This window comes from Cinclus cinclus, chromosome 17 (assembly GCF_963662255.1).
Source record: "Cinclus cinclus chromosome 17, bCinCin1.1, whole genome shotgun sequence".
Taxonomy (NCBI): Eukaryota; Metazoa; Chordata; class Aves; order Passeriformes; family Cinclidae; genus Cinclus; species Cinclus cinclus.
This window is the reverse complement of record NC_085062.1, coordinates 6,629,702-6,650,771: the sequence shown is the minus strand read 5'-3', so window position 1 is coordinate 6,650,771 and position 21,070 is coordinate 6,629,702. Positions and strand designations below refer to the sequence as shown.

At 41.3% G+C, this 21,070-nt stretch overlaps 1 protein-coding gene across 2 annotated transcripts in view; it reads right to left on the bottom strand.

The window, feature by feature from the left end:
* Positions 1 to 21,070, bottom strand: part of FBRSL1 (fibrosin like 1) — a 503,248-nt gene that overhangs the window by 157,095 nt on the left and 325,083 nt on the right. For both annotated transcript variants that reach the window (XM_062504442.1, XM_062504443.1), the window contains one exon: positions 13,090 to 13,119. In XM_062504442.1, the coding sequence (XP_062360426.1) occupies positions 13,090 to 13,119 (30 nt within the window). The remainder of the gene's footprint in view (positions 1 to 13,089; positions 13,120 to 21,070) is intronic.

Genomic DNA, 21,070 nt, shown 5'->3' with positions numbered 1-21,070 from the left:
CCATGCCTTGTAAAATATTTGTAGAGAAAACAAACCACCACAGAAAATACTTCACTGGATATTATTTTCCTCAGGCACGATGAGAGCTCATCAATGCAGTCTGTAAGCTGTTTGATTTAAGGACTCCACCAATCATGTCTCACACAAAAATTATAATACATGTGGTATTTGCTTGGTTTTGTTTTTATTTCAATTTTATTTCTGGATTTCTACTTTGCTCTGTAAGTTATTTTTCTTGCATGACAAACAATATCCAGTTATTCATGCACTGCCTCTTTTGTTTTATGTTTTGATATTTTGCCCAAATCTAAGACAAGATGCTTCCTAGAGGTTTTTCTAGCTTCAATGAGGTCTCCCATGCTTCTGGCTTTTAAAAACTAGTACATAGCAAACCTAATACACACAAAACCAAGGCACACAGTTAGTGACATCAGCCACAATTTCCATTCCACATGCGTGTATGCTCTCTGCCTGTGCACAATGGTGCTTCCAACCTGAAAACAATGCATGCAAGGAAAGAAATATGGGTTTGTGTGATGGGATTTCCAATGGAGCCTCAAGGACTTTGGTATCCCCAGACTATAAAGAAAGTCCAGAGAACAGAATGCTTAACATCTCAAGCCTCCTTTGAATTCCCAGCCTTACTGAACGAAGAATAAAGAAAGCAGGAATCCACTAATTAAAGAGAAATGGGGCTTATTTGTCTTGGTTTCTAAAGTCACAGTTCTCCACTTCTGAAAACACTAGTTTCTCACCAGTTCTTTTCTGCCCTAGGGCTGTGACCTAAGCAGCTTAAATGATACACAGATTTTGGTTGAAATCTGCTCCTTATTTACTGGACTTCAAATGTGCAAGTAGTTACTGAATGGGTCTCATTTATTGAATAAAAGTATTTAGGCATTATGTTTACAAAGGCCTAGAAACATTAAAATCTAGTGAAAAACAATTACTTTTACAGAATACATCTGCAAGCAATATGAAGTCATTTTGTTTTTGTAAATTTCTCCGTAACAGACTTATTGTTGATGTGGAAAATGTTCACATTGCAGCAGTGAATAATTTTGAAATGCCAAACTTAATAAAGGAGAAATTATTGCAAATAATATCACAGCTCTTAAAGAAGAAAAAAAAAAAAAAGCCAAAATACCAGCGGTTTCCTGACTAGTCAATCCTCTTCAGATTGGCAGAACCTCTTCAGACTAATCAGGAAGAGTTAGACAAATAGTTACTTTATTATCGAGGCTGTCAAATAAATCAGAATCTGGCAAGCAACTGTTTTTGAGCCCTGCAGCCGGCCTGGCTTCTTTTCCTGTAAACCCAAGGCAGTTAGAACAGACCCACGGATGTGTGTGTGTTTGTCTGCAGAGCAACGTGTAGGCTTCAGGCCTCTAAACAAAACTTCTTCCAAATCTGGGCCAGCATTTTTCTTGGCTTCCTCAGGTTTTGTTGTGGAACATGGCTGAGAGAAGAAATGTCTTCTAACCAATTAATTCAAGTCACTTCTGTTATTTTTAATGGAGAGCTCTGAAGCTCAGCTCACAAAGGGTAATGAGAAAATAATGTTTTAAACAACATCATCAGAGGAATTAGGCCATGGACTTGAACTACATTATCCAGTTCTTGCCGCAGAGTTATTTGGCCCCCCCAATGTTTGCTCTTTACAATGGCACGATGAATGGCAATTTTGCCTACGGTACAAGCCTGAGACACAGCCACAACTGAAGGTCAGAGAACAGCGAGTTTCAGCACTCATCCACAAGAACTGGCCTCCTGTGCTGCCACAGCCCTGACTCCAAACACGATCCCAGCGTCCGTGGGCTTCCTGTGCTTGGGAGTGACTGAAAACTGAGATCTGGTTTTAGCAGGGCACTAGGGCACACACTTAACCCACTGTCTCACAGCACTTCAAGTATTTAAACTGGCACAGAGGAGACCTAGCATTGCTCAGTCATTCTGCTGAACAGAGGGAAGAGTAACTACATTGAGAGGTAACATCACCTTTTCTACCTCCATTCAATACTTTTTGTGTTGTTTATCTGCCTTGGACAACATTAACTTGAAATACAACCACAAGGCAGAAGGAAGGCAAAAGGGAGGCAGGGTAGGGAGGGAAAAGAAAGTTTGAAATTATAAACCAGAATGGATTAAATGATCACTGGGGCTTACAGGCCTGTTTGAAATATTTTCAAGCACTGTTACTATACCAAATATATCCACCAGCTGAACAGCCAAGAACTGTAGCTGGAAAAGTGTAAGATTGCCCAGGCAAGAACTTCCTCCTACCTCCTTTACATCCATGGCAATACAAACTGGCAACACTCATTAATCAATTCAACACCAGTGATGATACAGACTAAGAAGGTGGGTTATAATAACTTTAGAAGCTAATAAGATGGCTTAAAAAGCAAGTAGCTCAGACAGACTTGCACCTGCTTCCAGATGAAAGTGGTAGCTAGTGCACTGCTATTCTTAATATGAATTAACTACTAATACACATCTGCTTTAGTTCTAATTGACTTTACAGTGCTACTAAAAATAACTGTCAGGCACACTTCTCCTCTTCCCCGGGTCTCAAAATGGATTCTCTGTCTTATGGAGCCTAAAATGTAACACTTGCTGTAAATACAAACAACCACTAACTGCATACCATCCTATATATAACATACAAACAACCACTAACTGCATACCATCCTATATATAACATTCATTAGTCTTTGTGGGGAAGAGCCACAGATTGGTCCTTGAAGGCAGCCTGTCTCATGGAGAAAACCACCTGCAAGAGATTGGCATCTCACAGCCCAGGGCCAACAGCAGGGGCAGAGCAGAGGAGGTGCCACTGACGCTGTCAGACAAAAACTGAGAGATGGGAGAAGGACAAGAAACTCATGTTTGACAAAAAAAGGGAGACTGAAAATACAAGGATAGGAAGGAGACCTTTTTTGGTAGAATATATGTTGTTTTATGGGAATAAGCTCAATAATCACAGTACCAAAAAATCTCACTTCCTTCAACTTTACCTTCTGCAGGCAGGGTGAGGTTATCTACAAATTTAAAGGGGTAAAAATGCCTGCAGTCACTCAGTAACTGGGATCTGTCCATAATATATAGTGACATGTGTAATACACATTGGTCCCTTCAGCCACCTTTGTGGCAATTAATAAAAAGAATAGACACCTTAAAATCTTTGTTGGTTACCAAAGGTTACTCTGTGCTTTTATCCTTGCATTATACCTTAATTGAGTTTATATATGAATGGGATCCCCTTCAATTTTAGGCTAATGTTCTTTTATATTTATAATATTCAGGACAGAGACACATGCTTGATTACCTTTAAAACACTTATCATGATTCCATTTAAAAATAAATGAATCCCATTTAAAAGTGACTTGTCCCCATCTTCTAGTATTTATGGACAAGGACATATGGGGCTGATTTCCCTCATTATTAAGAAGCACGTCTGAGGCTTAAATCATTTAAATTATTCATTGACAGCAATTGGGCTACTCATACAAACTCCTACTTACATAAAGAGTCCCACTGATAGAGCAGTCAAGTGGATGAAGATGGCTGAACAGATTTTGGGAGGCACGGAGCATCCATGGACACTGCTGACTTTGATTAGGGTGAGGAGCACTTTTGAAAATGGGGTCCCACCTTCACTAATTAATATAATTTAGCTGAGACTTTCAACATGGTTGCTCTGAATGACTTTTTCTTCACAGGTCACCATGACTGAGGTTCTAAGGGGTGGTCAGCAGCAGCTGGAGGAACAGGAGTGACTGTGCATCAATTACCTCAACAAAACCCCAGCCTGTTACCAGACATTTCTAGAGCACTGGGATTTTCCTTTTTTGGTGTGGGTTCACAGTGACCCTGAGAGCAGCCAGACACAAGGTGGACATCTCTGCCCAGTCTGGGCTATGAAAAATTCCATGAAGAACAAGGCCAATCCCAAGCAAATAAAGAAAATCATCTTCAAGCACCAGAAAATGGCCATCTCTAGTGTGAATTTTCCCATTTCTGCAACACTGAAATCAGAGACAGAAGATGGATAAATCAACTGCATTGCTTGGACTGTAACAGTCCAAATAACAAAGGCTGTAAGCATTTAAAATTCTGCTATAAAGAGACTTTCCAGCCTATCACAGACCACTGTGCTCTCTGACCATCTCTGCACTGGAAAACCTTGAGCTAACTGTTAGCGTGTTTCCAATCAGTGGAGTCAGTGAGAGAACAGGAATCATCCTTCATGGAAAAATAAAAGCTATTGTTATTCTTTGCAACATTTTATTTTTAATTAAAATGACATGTTTCTTGCTCTCCTCAGAATGAGCTAAAGGAACATTTGCAGTCATTTTCAGGTCATATTATATTACACATACTGCAGCTGATTTCACAGCTATGTGGGCAAATCACTGTTTTTTGGCATGACTAAATCATTATCAAGGTAAAAGCAGATAGTGTGCACCACCAACACCTAGAGGTTACAATATATTTTAGGAAAACATGGTGTAGCCCTTGGAAGAAGACACTTCCATATTTCACTCATTTCTCTCTGTCCTGCCCAGCCCCAACTCTGAGCCTCAGCATACCCTGGACTTTGATCCTACATGCAATCCCAATGCTAAAGATTTTGTTTTGTTTCTGTTTCCCTAAGAAAGGCAAAAAGGTGAGTAAGTCCTTAAACTCTGAATTCTTATGGCTGTTAATATTTCACATTGCCAGCAGGGAAAGGAATTAAAACTGCCAGTAGCTATCCAGATAGATTTTAAAATCCCCTTCCCTCCCCCTTCTCTCTGCCTCCCTCAGCTTCAGAGGATATTTTCCCCGCAAATTGGTTTTAAATTAAGGAAGGTGATGAAGGCAATGTGCCGTCTCAGCATTTTCCCAGGTGCACTTAATCTAATTTCATTAAGGAGATCAGGACAGATGATCGCTACAGTTGAAACATTAAGTCTGTCCATTTTTGTATAAAAAAAACCCATTAAGTCTGTCAAAGTGTCGGCGGGTGGGCTGTTTATTATTGGAGATGAAGGCACGCTTTGCTTCCCCAATAAACTGTCAGGAGTAGTAAACCACAAATTAAGTCAGCTGCTGCCAAAGAATTAGGCAAAGATCTCCAACTAATTTTGACACAGGTGTGGCAAAGGCCAAGGAAAGGCTTGGAAACCTTGGAAACTGAGCCTGTTACTTGTGTTTGAGATATTTCAATCTGACCATCAAAGCATGGAAGACTGGGCATCAGTGGCTATGATCAAGACCTGCTGATGCTTCTGACACTCCAGACACAGAGTTGATGGGAGCTGTGCTGTACCATGTGCCCCAGAGCACAACCTGCTGAGTTCTCTGCAGACAAGAACTCATAAAAGCTTCATTCAAGCCTCTGGTGTTTTGAACTTAGGCACAGCTCTGACTGAAATACAGAATCACATTCCTCAGACATACAGTATCAAACAAAATCAGAGGAAAATCATCAAAATGCAGAAACTTTGGAAGACCAAGAGTCATAGCAGGAATCAGGTGAAGCTTTCAGATACTACAAAACCAAATGTGAGCCATTTGTTAAGGAGAATATTTTCCTTCTCAAGAAAAATGCAGCTGAGTAGAACTCAGTATTAGAACTCAGTATTAAAGACCATTAGAAAACATTAAAAAGTATGAAGTATTAACTGCAATTACAATCTTTACAGTACACACAGAGAAACTAATAATGACTAATATGGAATCAGAAGTGACATTCTAACTTGAATTTTGTGATGCAGGAAAAGTATAATGTTTTCAGATAACGTGCTTTGAGCATCAAGGGTGGGCAGACCAGAGAAAGGTTCATTTTCCCACCCCAGGTGCAGCCAGGGCAGGAACAGAGCCCACTTGAGCTGTATCCTTTACTCCTGCCCAGGGGACACAGTGCTACACACCGTGCCCTTCTGTTTTACTTAACCTGGCAAATGATTTCGGAATACAGGAATGAGAAACTCTGCCAGCCAAATGAGGGCCTGCAATTGTGGCTATTGGAGCATGCATCCTCCAGAATCCTCATCTCCTTGGCATCTTTACGGTTAATTATATAATTTGATTTAATTAATTGAATTGCCTAACTCAACTGCCAATTCCTATCACCTGCCTACTCTGTTATGTTCTATCTGATCACCTTCCAAGGAGTTACTGCCATTGCACAGGTAGCCCTCTGGAGCTCAGACCACCTTACAGTGTTATAATGGTGTTTCTTGATGTGGGCAGACAGCTGCACACAACTGCTCTCTTCTCTGCTGTCTCACATCTTAAAAGTTTCTTCACAAGGTCCCTGGCAAGATAAGAAAATGCTCCTGGATGGGGAACTGGAACAGGGAGATGTTAAACAATGGAGAAAGCAGAGAGCCAGGGACATGCTGACTGCCAGAAGGAGAACTGGTATTATCCTGTTGTGCCCAAGAGCTCTCCATAAGATCTCTTCAAGCCTTTTATCTGAGTTAATGATAGATTTTTTTTTCAGCAAACTAGAAGGCTCTTCTTATTGTTTGCTCTGAAAACTCTTTTCTACATTTTCAAGAATGAATATGGACAACACAGACTGTGATGACTCAGCTTGTTATATACAGACTAATGTACTTAAAAATTCAGTTTTTGTCTAAATAAGAGACAAACACAAAATCTCAGTAGGAGGGGAGCACATTGGTGCTGAAGCTTTGACTCTTTCATTTTTTAAACCGCGTTATTACTTTATTTAAATATAAAGGTCAAGAAGGGCTACCACTACTAATAATATTTACCAGAGCTGTAGTTGAGAAGCACAAGTTGGAAGGCTCCTCTCCCTCTGGAAGGACTTTCAGGGCTTAACTCAACTGCCCCAAGTCTCAGTGGGAACCTTTGTGTCTGCTCCACACATGGTGGGTAGAATGAGGGAAGCCCAGGGCATGCCAAGTCTCTCCCCCATCTGGCATTTTCCAAAGAGCAACTGAGTGAACTGGGTATGCAGTGGGCTTAGAGGATATTATTTTTCTGCTGAATCTATTAATGGAGAACGATGAAATAAAACATTCACTGAGTGGTGAATTTTTGCCTCCCTGTACTGGCAACAACATTACATTTGCCTGTTTATAGCACCCAAATCTTTCAAGGGCTACAAGGTTATTTTAAATTCAATATTTTGATATTGTTTAAAAAGCAGATCTGTTTTTAATAACAACATGCAGATTGTCTGTAAAACAGAGGCTTTCTTCCATTAGGAGAACTAACAGTCTTTACCCAGTTATTACTATATGGGAGAGAGCTTTCTCACTAGTTTTCACTCTGTATTACTGGGTTTTTTGTCTGTAAGAAATAAACCTTAGCAGAAGCACCGATTCTGTGCCTGCACATGCATATATGCAATACTAGTGCATGATGCTAAGCCTGTAGCAGAGCCAAGCCTTCCACACTTCCACAAGGACACTCAGCACTGCTGTCCATAAACCAGAGCATCCTATGGTTAAAAACCACTTCAGTTCTGTCTGAGAACCCAGCTGGGAAGTAACTGGCAAATGGAGATTTCTCATTATTAGCCACAGCTGAAAACTGTCATAGACTGAAGTGACATGCTAACAGAAGTGCAAATACTGCCATGTGAAAGACCTCGGTTCAATTCCATGTTTGATCCTTCCCTTCTGCTGCAACCAGTACGAATCTCAATTTCTGGAAAAGTACCGAGTTTAATTTTCAGATAAAAGGACAATCAAATGATGGACAAAACTAGTTTGGGGACCTTGGTCTGGACAGGCTTCAAAAACAGCAAATAACAGATTACCTGAAGTGGGAACTAAGCTTCCAGTCTCACAAAAACAAATCAGATGGAACCCACTTTTTCCACTTCCAGATAAAATGTAATGAGCAGAGGAAGAGAAGCCTCCAGCAATAGTGCTGGAAGGGGCTTTTCTTACTGCTAGGTAATCTCATACACACAGACACACACACATACAGAGTGACCATTCCTGCTAGAGCAACTCCTGGACCTCTCTTTATAATTGCATCCCTTTCTCCTGCTGCCTGAACTATGATTTTCCTGTGGGCTTGTGGATACCCTTTCAAGGTCAACACAGCTGAAACAACAGCGATAATTTTATCCCCCAGATCCTCCATACAGTTTACTCTTCTCATTGCTTCTACTCTTATCACCTCCATCTCTCACTTAAGCCCACAGTTCTCAGCACTCTCTTTGACTCACAATACTGACATCAAAATACTCAACCCATGTTTTAAGTCCTGTATATTGTTTTCTGTAACATAATGAGCATCCTCTGTTTATCCACACAACTACATTCTTGGTCAAGTTACTTCACCCTTCAATTTACCATTGTGTCTTTCCTTTGGTGACATCAGATATAACTGTGTCCTTGTGCCAAGGAGAAGTTCCTGCAAGATCATTTTCCTAGTCTGCCCCTTTTCTTCCTACACAGCTTCTCACTTCCTGAATGGCAAACTATCACTCTTCGTGTTTTGACTCTTCCACAGCTTACCTCTTACTCCCAACACTGACATTCAGCATTCCTGTAAAAGTTCATCTCTCACTGGTCTGATTCCATCACCCCCTTGCTAAACTTTCAAATAAGAACCTCCTCACTACTTACCACTTACCACTGTACCTTTTACTACAGGAATAACTTCCCAATCACAGCCATAAAGCTACCTGACTTTCCCTCTCAAATGCCTCCTAAAACCTTAATAACTACAAATACCCCCTTCAGATTAATACCTACAAAATCAAAGCTGAACAACAAGGCTGTTGGCATACTCAAACAGTGCTGTTGACACGTCCCCACACTCCCCTGGGTCCCTTCTCTCTCATCTCATCCTTAAGCCATGAGCCATTCTGTGTTTTCACAGCAGGCAGCAGGATGGGAACCTGGCCTCAGGTGGAGAGATCACAGCACCACTGTGCTGCTCCCCTCCCATCTATCACAGGCTAAGCTGCACCTGCTCTTGTGCTGCTGCTGACTTCCAGGCACCTACTGGAATGCTGGGGTTAGCAAACTACAGCATGGCAAGGCTGATTCACACTGCCACAAGCACAGCCTGAGGAACTCACTGGGCTGCTGCAGAAAGTCATGAGAAAAGGACTTCTAAACTTTTTGTCTACACCTTGGACTTAACTTTATCTGCCTCAGAGGTTGCTTGCTATAACTAAAACATAAAACTACAGAATAAATATTCAGTAAATACGGACTGAACTCAGAAAGACAGTTCCATTTTTTGCTCATCTTACTTAGCACCACATTAAATGAAGATTGCTTGATATCTAACTCCTGATTTGGAGAGCTCACTTACATAGTGGGGCCATGTAATTAAACTGACAACCTCCAATCTCACACAGAGCAGACAGAAGTCCAAGACTGAAAGAACATGAACACTGAATTACCTTTAAAGAAAGAAACAGCCACTTTTTAAAATGCAATCTTGAACACTGTTATTAAAAAAATGAGAGCAACATTTTGGAGTAACAAGTAGAGATTACTCATTCCCTTGTTTTACACAAGTTGACTTTTGGCTTTCTGCAGAACACCATTTAACAGAGCACATTACCAAGCTGCTAGCCACTTTTCACAGTGATGCTAAAGCAGGTAAGAGACAATAAGTGGAACTGTTGATGGTTTATATTACTCTATTATGTTAATGTTCACTAAAGTATGCCATAAGCTCTCTCATTACATGTGTATAAACCAATTCTCTGTGGTGTTATTCCTGTGCTAAATGCTATAACTACATAAATCTTGAATTAATGGAGACTTTATAGTTCCTGAAAATGAAGGGTAATTGCTATCTGTTAATGCTGTTGTTGCTATTAAAGGAAGTATATATTTTCAGTAACAATGTTTATGGACCATGAGCTCCACATCTCAGCTACTGCACAGAGAAGAGACAGTGTAATACCAGTATCAGACTGACTCCTTTTCTCTCCCTCCACCCTCTCAAAAAGCACAGTATCATTTCCACAGCTTCAGCAACACTGCAACCCTCCTTACAGCTGCAGAGCCCAAACCCATGTCCTTCACTGAACATACAGTAAAGGAAACAGGATTTGCATTTCCATCTCTGGGAATGCATGATTTGCTAAGTTTCTTGCTTGGTTAAATGGCTGGACAGCTTACTTTATTAGTTTGGGTATCTCAAACAGTTCTGTGAGAAGCACATGGTGACAGAATGATAGGTGTGAGAAAGTATCATCCCACTTACTTCCTCTGAGATTTCAGCAGTGATGCAGAAGTGAAAGGCTATACTTGGCCAGAGACAGAAATCCCATCTCAGAAAGTAGATGGGATTGACAAGTCCCCAGCCTTGAGCTCCTCTTCTCCCATTATTAAAAACAGCAGTGCAGTGTTTGGAAACACTCACAATCTGCTGTGAAACTGTACCTTGCACTAAAGTAATGGCCTCTCTTTCTGATACACTGTACATGTGACTGACTATGCTCAATTGCTTTTCTCCCCTGGAGCCCTGCAAAAGGAAAAAAAACCAAACCATCAAAATGTGGTTATATTTTACAATGCAGTGAGGGTAAAACCTTAACTTTACTCTAACATCTATGTTTGAAAACATTAAGAGCTCAATAGCCCATACACCTATGAACTAAATAAATAGTACATAATTACTAGCATGGTACAGAGAGAGAAGTAGGAGGTGGAAAATTTCAGTTTTGCTTCTAGCTCAGTTGCTGACTCAGTTTGTACTTGTACATGAACTTTTTTTTGTCTGCTTTCCTCGTGAGTTTTATGCAGGCAATACTGACCTGCTGTTTATGACTAACAAAAAATGTTATGCAAATCAAAAGTACATTAGTAATTCCTGTCCTGCCCTTCCTTAGTGCCAGCGTGTGTAGGTGTACCTCGAAAAAGCTGCTTCTTGCTGACCAGGCAGCAGAGCAGCATTGCTCTGTAGCAGTGGGAAAAGAAGCCAACCCACCACATAATTTGGGAAGGCTGGTGCTGGGCTAGGCACTGTGCTGAATGCTCCATCTGGCTGCAATAGCCTGGGAGCATTAGCAGGAGATATATTTTGCCAACACAGGGAGGAGGAAAATGAGTGTAGTTCCCTCAGGACAGTCACACCAAAATTTTATAGCTCTTTGTTGCATCAGTCAGGTTAAGTTTTAGACAAACACTGAATGAGTTTCCAGGGGAGTGTAATATGTCAGGTATTAACAGAGCGAGTCAGGCTGCCTCTGTGCTCCCCAACTGGAAGGCAATATTGCACTTACATTATCCCCATGAAAGGTTTGAAGCATCTTCACTTCAACCCCGCATGTGCCCACATCTTAGCTGACAAAAAAGCAACCCCACTTAATTCCAGAGACCTATTTAATAGGACCGTGTCATGTTTCATGTCTCTGCAGATCAGGCAAGAGATAGAAAGATGATGATCTTCTGCTGCTCTCCTTATGAAGAAAAGAAATGTTATTATTAAGGTAGAGTCACCTTAAGAAAAGTAGCTGGGAAATAGGTGAAGCTAGAAGGTCAAATTACAATTACAGAAATGTAAAGAAATGTCATATTAATGGTAAGGAACACTATAATAGCCTTTCATTTGCTGTAAAGGACAGCACATTACCAGCCAAACACAATGCAGCTTCCTCTGAAGGTAACCTCAGATCCCACATTCTGAAAGCTAATCAATGTTGTTCAGATTTCAATTTCTTCTCTACAAGGTGAAGTCAAACCTAATCTAACAAACGTCAGTCTCAGATGTAATGCCGCTAGCTGGGTCTACCAGTGTAATTTAGATAATCATTAATAGCATAGCTGTATAATAAAACTGCATGTCACTTACAACTTCATCTGAGGTTTGACTGGCAGATCTTTAAACAGTTTTCTAAGTGATTGCTTTTACTTCCTTTGATTGGGCAGTCTGAGAAACATTTTAACCCCATGGTATCTAAGCTTTTAAGGAACAATATTTCACGCCCACCACCCCTGCTGTCAGCTCTGTTGCTGTGTAACCTTGTAAGAAACAGAACCTGGGGAGAGGGGTGGTCTCAGGGACGGGAACTTTATGCATATACAATCATATAAATTTAAAATAATATAAAATATGTACAGTTTCCTTCATTCAACAGACTATTTAAATGTGTCTCTTCAATCAAGCCGCCATCTCAAAACACAGCTTTTGCCATACTCCAAGAATATTTAGCGTCTGGTGGGATTTTTAAAAGAAGTTGAAGAAACCCTAATGTTTCTAAAGCTGTAACAATACTAGCAAAAAGCAAAAGACTTAACCAGGAGAAGCTTTTGGAGTAGTCTCTTGAACTCAGGGTGACCTATGATGCAGCCCGGTGTGCTGCTCTGGCCACACAGGGTTATCTGAAGTCAGCCTTTACTTGTGTAATGCTAATCCAGGAGAAAACTCTGTGCCACAGCTTCCCATCAATGAATGCAAGAGACTGGACAGCCAAAATAGAAAAAAGGTTTGATGAAGATCTGACCTGAGACTGCCAGGTTTGATCTGCCAGAAGCTGGCAAGGAATACTCAAGTCTTTTATATATTTGATGTCTAAAAGCACGGTGCCACTCGTGCTACACAGTGGGACTTGGACGTTTTCCTTGCAGAGGTGAACAAGAAACCCCCATACACAAACACACAACTACAACCTTTCAATGACCAACCTCTGTACTCAAAAGAAGGTCAGAAAAATCATTGCTCTGTGATAAATATGCATGCAACATGACAAAACACTCCTTGACAGTTGCCACACTGCCTTGGAGGGCAGGTCCCATCTTCTAAACAGATTATAAAATTGACATCTTCAAAGGTTACTGTATATAAAATATGGGCTCCTGACAAATTATCAGAGGAAACTTCCTCTGAAACAGCACTAACGCTGTAACTGGGGTGTCACCAAATGCTCACATAATAATCAATAAAGACTATTATGTTAATGGAACTTTCTTGCCTGTAAATAGAAGCTAGTGAAGATCACAAAGTAGCTGATCTGATGGTTTTATGCAACTGTAGGTATTTTTAAATTTGACATGAAGACTGGAGGAAAATTTTATTTTCAAATTCATTCTTATTTTGACTATCAGGGAATTTCCAAGCACATGAAATAAGGAAATTCAGTCTTACCTTATCGTCAATATCGCTCTCGCTGTCACACTGTGGATTAGAGAGAGAAAAAAAGATTTTGAGAAACACCTTTATATATAGGGATCTTTTGCATCATCCTCTTAAATCTTTACGATAGCTGTTTATGATGTTCACAGTTCAATGAAACACACTTTTGATGTTTGCAGTAATGCCTTTTACATTGCTAGCAGACAAAGCCAGATCCTCTCTTATACAAATCTATGGTGTGCTCTTACTTGGATGGGGGAAAGCAAACTGTAAACAAAAAAGAATCAGTGATGCATTGTAACAACCACTGTAATACGAGTACCACAACAAAAAGCATGCCTTTTTATCATCCCAAATCATGGAATATACAGTAACAGTTTTGCATTGCTTCACCTTGATAAGCACTTTGTCATCTAACAGGGAAACTGTGAAACTGGCAATCAATTTCTAATTTAATGAGTGGTACCAAGAATAGTAATTAAAATACATCATAAATTCTGGTACATTTTTTAGTTTGAATGAGATCACGATCCCAGGAGGAAGTGTTTACTTAAAGAGTTTTGGAGTGCAATCTCTTTCAGGCTCTGAAAATGAGATGCTCTACTTTCACAGCACAAATCATGTAAAGACAACTTGAGCACTGAACATTTCAGGACATGCACATCTTGCTGGCTGGAGCTCAGGAAGATTTGCAGTTGGGAACAGCAGTAAATCTCTTGGTGTCTGTTATGCTGACAGAAGTGGTCAGTGTGTTGTGTAGCCTTGGTGCCCAATGGGAATTTCCTCCTTCAGCTAACTGCTGATAGGGATGGCCCAGTGGGTTTCTGCAACTGGCAGCACCCTTTAGAGTTCACTGGGCCAACAAGAGGGGACTCTGCAAGCCAGCAGTGGCAAGCTCCAAATGTGAAAATGGTCCATGAGAATGCACATGCTTTAGTGTCATGAATGTAAAAGAAGAAATAGATCTGCTTGGTCATTTTGTCCAGATTTCCTCCTGGAGAAGGGAAGGGAGATCTTTCCCGTCACATTCTTTCATCCTCAAGTCACACAGCAGCAATTTCAGCTGTTATGTTCTTAGTTTTCTGCTGATTTATGAGAGAATATTTAATCTCCTCTTCTTCTATTTGGCACATGGAATGACTGACCCTAAATATTTGAGGGACCTTTTATTTTTAAATTCTCTGAAACACAGTGAGCACACAAACAACCCCAATATATTGGAGGAATCTCCCATAGTGATTCTGAAGTGAAGAATACTCAGCTTTCCGACTGACACCTTATTCCCATTTAACTCTAGTGAAAATGCTTGGTTTAAGGAATCTGTTTTTCTATAGTCTTGACTAAGCAGAACTCTCTTTCTTTCAAAAGGAAACCATTTTTAACTGCCTGACATGATCCACAGCATGATTTTCACAGAGAAATCCAACTGTTTAGTAATATGTGTGCAGATCTAATTGTATGTGTAACCATTCTGGAAAAGAAAGAACCTGAAGATAAATGGAAGAAGTAATAGAACACTGCCTTGGCAGGAGCCAGGAGCCTTGGGTAGGCAAGTTCTATGGGAAAAACTACTGTTAATACTACCAAACTTCACAAAGTCCCAGCCAATTGCTTTGTAGTAGGCAAGAACATCAGATAGCCATGTCTTTAGGAAATACCTTGCCATAAGCCATTCATGCCTTTTTTGTGACTTTTATTCTGTCACTGGCCTTTATGAAAACTATTATATGAAACACTGTTTTTTTTTTTTTTTTCACAAACCAAAAGTAAAATAGCAAAAAAGTAAAAAAGTCCTGACAAAGTCAGCAGCCATCTGCTGACTTCTCCAAATCTGTGTCATGCAACCACAAACAATTAGAAGTGTTTACTCTGGGCTTGGCATGGGAATAATTGTCCATCACACAGCCACACACTGAAACAGGTTAGCTGGGCAAAGGCTGCCCCAGTACCCCCTGCATTTGTGCTTGCTCAAGACAGTGATAATTCACGCTGACCGAGCAACACATTCATCACAACCGAGGCAGGGGGTGGGGAAGATGCAGTCACAGCAGTCCACTTCTCATTATTTACATGCTCCTGAGAAACACTGGCTGAGTGGAGGGAAGCCTTTCACCTCCACCCATGGGGAGCTCAAATCAAGCCCTAATGCTACAGGGACTGTGCATTCCCCCAAATTATCAGCATAATTGAGTGGGTCACAAAGACCTTGTTATTTTACCCTTTAAAGCCTGTCCATGTGAAAGTATCCTAAGTTACCATTTTAATCTTGGTGCTCATTCAGTGTGAAGACTTGTATTTTAGAGGCAGAATATTTTGACGATGAGACTAAAGCATGTTACAGTAGAATGACACCTATCACAAGAATGGCATAAAAAATCAGTTAGCACACTCAGCCACGGCTTCCTTCAAATTGTATGCTTAGGCAATATCAACACAAATTTTAATTCTAATAGGGGCTTAAAAATTATTCACTGTCATAATAAAATAACCAAATAAATTAAACTTTGAAATCCACTGACTAGAAAGCATTCAAAATTATCTCTAAATCTCAGATGCTTTTGCCTATGAGTCCTGGTTTAATAAAACCTCAGTACTGTAAACATAACCAAATTTAGCTTTAAAGTATTTGAGATGTAAACTATGTTTTTGAACTTTAGTAACCATTATTATTCAAATACAAGGTAGTATTTTAGTCTTCTCTGGTTTTTTTAACAAAACTTGTCTTCCTATTTCTTACTGCATCGTGATGTTAAAAAAAAGGGTTTTTCTTGTTGAAAACAGATTTGACCTCCAAAATTTCTATACCTATAATGAGTATAAAACGCTCTTACAGATGGTTTACATTACTAAAAGGTGCAGAATTGCTTTATTTAGATGCCTAATTTTGCTTTGTACCAATATGCAACTTTGTCTCATGTAGATAAGTGAAAGTTGCAAAAAGCCAGTGAACCATCAAATCCACATGCTAGATTTTATAAACAGACATATGAATGAAGCAAACATCTGCTCTCTGAGGATACATTTTTCCCCATTCAGGATCTGTAAAGACTTCATAATTAATTGCTTTTAAAATGGAAAAGACAGCAAAGAATTTTGTTTCATTTTAGCCTACATCTTCCTTACTTTAATCATGATTGCATCAGTCTTGAAACTGCAGAAAGCAGCAGGGCTGTGGATGCAGATCCACACGTGAATGTGGCTCCATGTGGACACTGAGCCTTCCACAAAGCTGAAGATGAGTGGTTTAACAACTGCATTTTTGGCAGTGAGTTGCCTAATTTCTTGTTTGCCTTGTGAAAGCAAGCCCTCTGTCCCCTCCGCACCCGTGTAGGATCACACACACAAGAACTATCCCTTGTATTGGGTCCTACCTGGCTTTAAACCACAAAAATACTTATGATTATCCATGTGAGAATGTTCCAAACTGGCCTACGGGATGAGAGATCGTGACAAAGAACTAACATGTTGATATTTATTAAATTTGGACTTCTGCTTAACAGACAAGAAAAGAAAAACTTGAGATTCATGGCTACCGACCTATGCTAACATCCCACTGATTCCTGAAGAAAATACAACCAGCTTTGGTGAAAAAAGCCCCAAGCTTCAGAATTCCCACAGGTTTCTTTGTTTTATGTAAAAGGAACAGGCTCCCACACTTGCATCAAGAAACAGGAACCCAGAGGCTGCTGAATGAGCAACAGCACCGAAAACACGACGACAGCAAAACCAAACGGGCCCAGACAGAGCTGCAAAAAGCAGAACCACTGCTGGCCCCTCTCCCTTCCCTTGGCCGGGGGTGTGTGTGATGAAATCCTCCAGTTTCGAAGGGCTGGTTCAATTTTTGTGGGAACAGCCTTCGGCCTCCTCCTCCTCAGCTCCACCCTGCACAGCCCCGGCTCAGCACAGACACTGAGGCAGGGACATTGCAGGGCCGGGATGTTGAAATGAATAACGGGGTCACAGAAGGAACTTTGCTTTGGCCACTGGGGATTTTCTGTGTCTTAAAAGCCAACTTATCCTGTGTGAGGAGGAGGAGGAGGCCATGCTGGTCCTGCGAAGGCTGAGGCACCACCCGGCCAGGCTCACCTCCCACGCTGCTGTTGTTGAGGGACAAAAGCCCTTGTCAAAACAACAAAAAAAAAAACTTAAAGAAAATGTGGAGAATGGCAACTGTTGAAAGCAATGGGGGCTCATTGAAAGACAAAAGCTTCAATTACCTGGATTTTTCTAAAGGCCTGTTAACACTCCTGGTCTATAAGCAGGACTGTAAACAGCCATTGTACTGGGTTCATAAAGGCCCCTAAAGGGATTACTCACTGGGTTGTGCCAATTGCCTCTCAATTCCACCAAAAATGTTTGCAAAGTCGACCCCTAATTGTGCAGCTTTTTGGAAACAATTTCTTGCAGTGACAGATTCCAGTTGGAAGGAAGCCTCCCATGAGGTGAGGTTCAGGGGGAACAACACAAAACCCAGGAATCACAGACAGAGCATCCATCCATGTGTGTTGACTGGGCCTTGTGGCTTCACATTTTTTGGATGCCTGGGCTGAAATCTTGCTTTTCAAGACCCCTTCTCCATCATGGCTTTCCCACCAGGCAAGGAACTGTGATGCATTCCATCACCTGCTTCTACAGACCAACTCAAGAGGGGACAAAGATGGACTTATGGCTACTGTAAAACAGGCAACAGCATATTTGGCAAAGGAACTTCTCTTGCCATTAGACTGCCACTGAGCTCCTTACAACCTAAATTAAACCTATATTAATATTTTCTGTTTTCTGATGAGTTTAGGAATCAGGAGACTCTCCTTTGACCCCTAATGTTTTAATGACTATATTATCCAGCTTTTCTTCACATAACGAAAACACAACACTGATTAACTGACATCTCATAATCATGTAAACTGTCTAATATCAGAAAAAAGAGCTTCAAGAAATGGTAACAAAACCAACCCAGTCTCCTAAGACTGCAACAAGATTGGCAATACCTGGATGTTATGTCACGATGGGTGCAGAGCAAAATGGTTATTTCAAAAGGAGCCACTTCCTCCAAGCTTTTGAGAAGTCATCTCAGCTTATCCACACAAACATAGTTATCTCCTACGTCACTCAAACCCAGTGGCTTATGATTTAGGTTGTGCCTACACCGTCCCAAGGCTGTGAGCCCTGTTGGGCCAGACACTGTACAGCATAGGACTTAGAGGTTCCTGCCCAGACAGCTGAGAGAAAGGCTTGGCTTTTTCCTCTCCACATAAACACACATACCTATAGATATTATTTATATTATGATTAAGTAGAGGGTGATAGACATCTAAGCTGAAGAAGACATCTGTGAAGAAACAGATCCTAGCCTGGAGGGACATGCAATCCAACCCGTCTACCTGAAACTAGAACTGTCTGGGGAAGTGCAAGGCTGAGAGAAGAGAAGGCAGAAATATTAAATATGCTGCATATAACATTACAATGAAAGCTGACAGAGTAGAATATGTTATGTAGGAAGTTGCACACAACATATGAACAGGGTAGACACCTATGCAGCCTGCACACCCACTCCACAGCCATGTCACCAATATCTTATTATTTCAAACCATATTCAGTTACTGAATTTTATTTTAAGAGCAAGGCTTGGGGAAGTACTAAGCTTAAATCCTGGGTTGTTAATGTCTCTTTTAAAGGAAGGAGTAAAATCAAGCCAGTTTTTAAAGAGCCTTCCCTTCTCCATGCCCTCTGAGATAACTTCCCAGGAGCAGTGGCAGCGCGTATGGATGTGTGCTTGTGTGTGCAGAGGAGGGTGTTGTTTCCTATTAAGTCTGGCATCAGATTCATGTCTGCAGGGGCTTGCTTAAGATGATAGGAAGAGAGAGTTTTATCATGAGCCAGACTGACAGAAAAGCTTGCTAATGGGACTTGAGGCATACACAGGAAAGAAAGTGCCAAAACATTAAGCTACCGCCAAGTGTCAGAGGGCCACTGATTTATTGCAGCAATTTTGCCACTGTGTCCTTTATAAGGTCCCACAAGTCCTTCCTCCTGGCAAGAAGCTGTGAGCTGCTGCAGCTTGGGGAGAAGTTTAGATCCAGAGCACAGAAAGTGTCCAAGCGAAAGGCGGGGGCCGGGGGGAGGACGGAAATCGAATGTTGACTTGAACTTGCCCCAGGCAGCAGAGTCCTCTTAGCTCCACTGCCTCCCTGACAGCTTGATGAAATGAGTCAGGGCCTCCCCATGGCTAGACCAGCTCAGGCTTCCAAGTGCCGGGGTAGAGCTGTAAGAAACAGATTGAGCCTCAGGGCAGCAATTTTTTTTTTTCCCTTTCTCTCCTCAGCATTTGGCTGGGGGAAGGGGAAGGTTATGAGCACTACAGATGTATAGGCTGAGCCTTTGTCTGCAGAGGGGGAGGGCGAAGGGGAGAGAGAAGAACAGCAAGAGAGTATTAGCTATGGCAGCCGAGAATAGCCCAGAGCACTATAACTAATTTTGAGGGGCAGTGATGCATTGTACGGGCTATGTGCTGTTTGGTCTGAGGGGGCCCCTGTTGTGAAGCAGCAATCAAGAGGACATTTTGTTAAGTGACCAACAGCTGTCATCTGCAAGCCCAGAGTGGGCAAGGAGGGAGCAAAGGGAAGGGAAAGCGGGGGGGGGGGGCGGGGGGGAAGAAAAAGGAAAAAATAAAAAGAAGAGCATTTGTCCCTTGGAGGCAGAGCACATTAATCCACCAATCTGCCACAGCTTTAACTCTAAACGTGCTCGGTGCCTCTGAAGACTCGAGCTCCACTCCATCAGCCACCCGGAGAGATGGGCACCTCTCACCCTGCTCCAGCCTGTCGGATGCAGGGAGCTTCTCTACCTCTGTGGGTTGAGAAACCGACGCTAAAAATACTGTTTAAGTCTCTTTTCATTCCATAAAATTGAGTTGATCTGCGGCAGCTTAGGGTCAATCCCTCAAGGACTGTTTTTCCCCCCTTCCCTTTTCCATAGCACTCATAAATTAATCAGGAAGACCCTGACTAAGTCATTTCATGCTGTACAACATAAAAGAAAGTCCCCTGATGATCCATGCAAGGATCTATTAAAAGTGGGAGGAGGGAGGGAAGAAGGGCTAGGGAAGAGGGAGAAAAGGGAGGGGGAGGAGGAAAAAATCTCAACCTTTTTGATTTTTAGGATAAAAGCTGGAGGACTTTGTTACGAATTCTAGCCAACATCAAAACACCTTAAATAATTCAAAGAACATGTTAAAGGGAAGAAACTGAATGTTGCTCTGATGTTCAGTTGATGCAACGCAGAATATTACCCAAAACAGCACAGCCTGTTAAGGGAGACAGCAGCCTTGAGCATTTCAGTTCTTTAGAAAAATGTCAGAACCTGTAAAAATCATAATTTCCAGCAACTTTTTTTTTTTTTTTGCATGATATAAACTCAGCGAGACTGAAATGTAGGTTTCTGACAAGCTGTTAACAAGACAACTTTAGAAATCTGTCTGGAGCTCTCAGGGAGATGGGCTGCCATTTCACTGCTTCGAAGAAGTTCATGACATGACAAGCAAAAATCAGGGAACAGAGACCTAAAAACCACGGTGTAATTTTCATTTGCTTCTGTCGTGAAAGAATTCAAGCAGAAATATTAGAAGGCTGCACAACTAAAAAAGCCAGGAACTGGAAAATCATTGCTGTAGTTTGACAAGCACATCTTTTATGCTGAAAATGGTTTCTTTATTATTATACCTATACACAGGAAAGCACTTTGGAGAAAAAGGGGTAATCACAAGTTATTCCTTAAGATCTACAAAGTAAGATCTACAGCTGCCTACTTTCCAGCCAAGTCTAAAAATGACCTAGCTCATGGGAGAGAGTGACCAACCCATCATGAAAACACTGTAAGAGCCACCAGATTTCTCTTCGTTTCCCACATCCCTGCCCTTCCCTCCCACAGGAAAGGTAGAAAGATCTTTCCATAGTGCAGTCTTTTACTGGAACCTGCACAGATGAATGTTGCTACC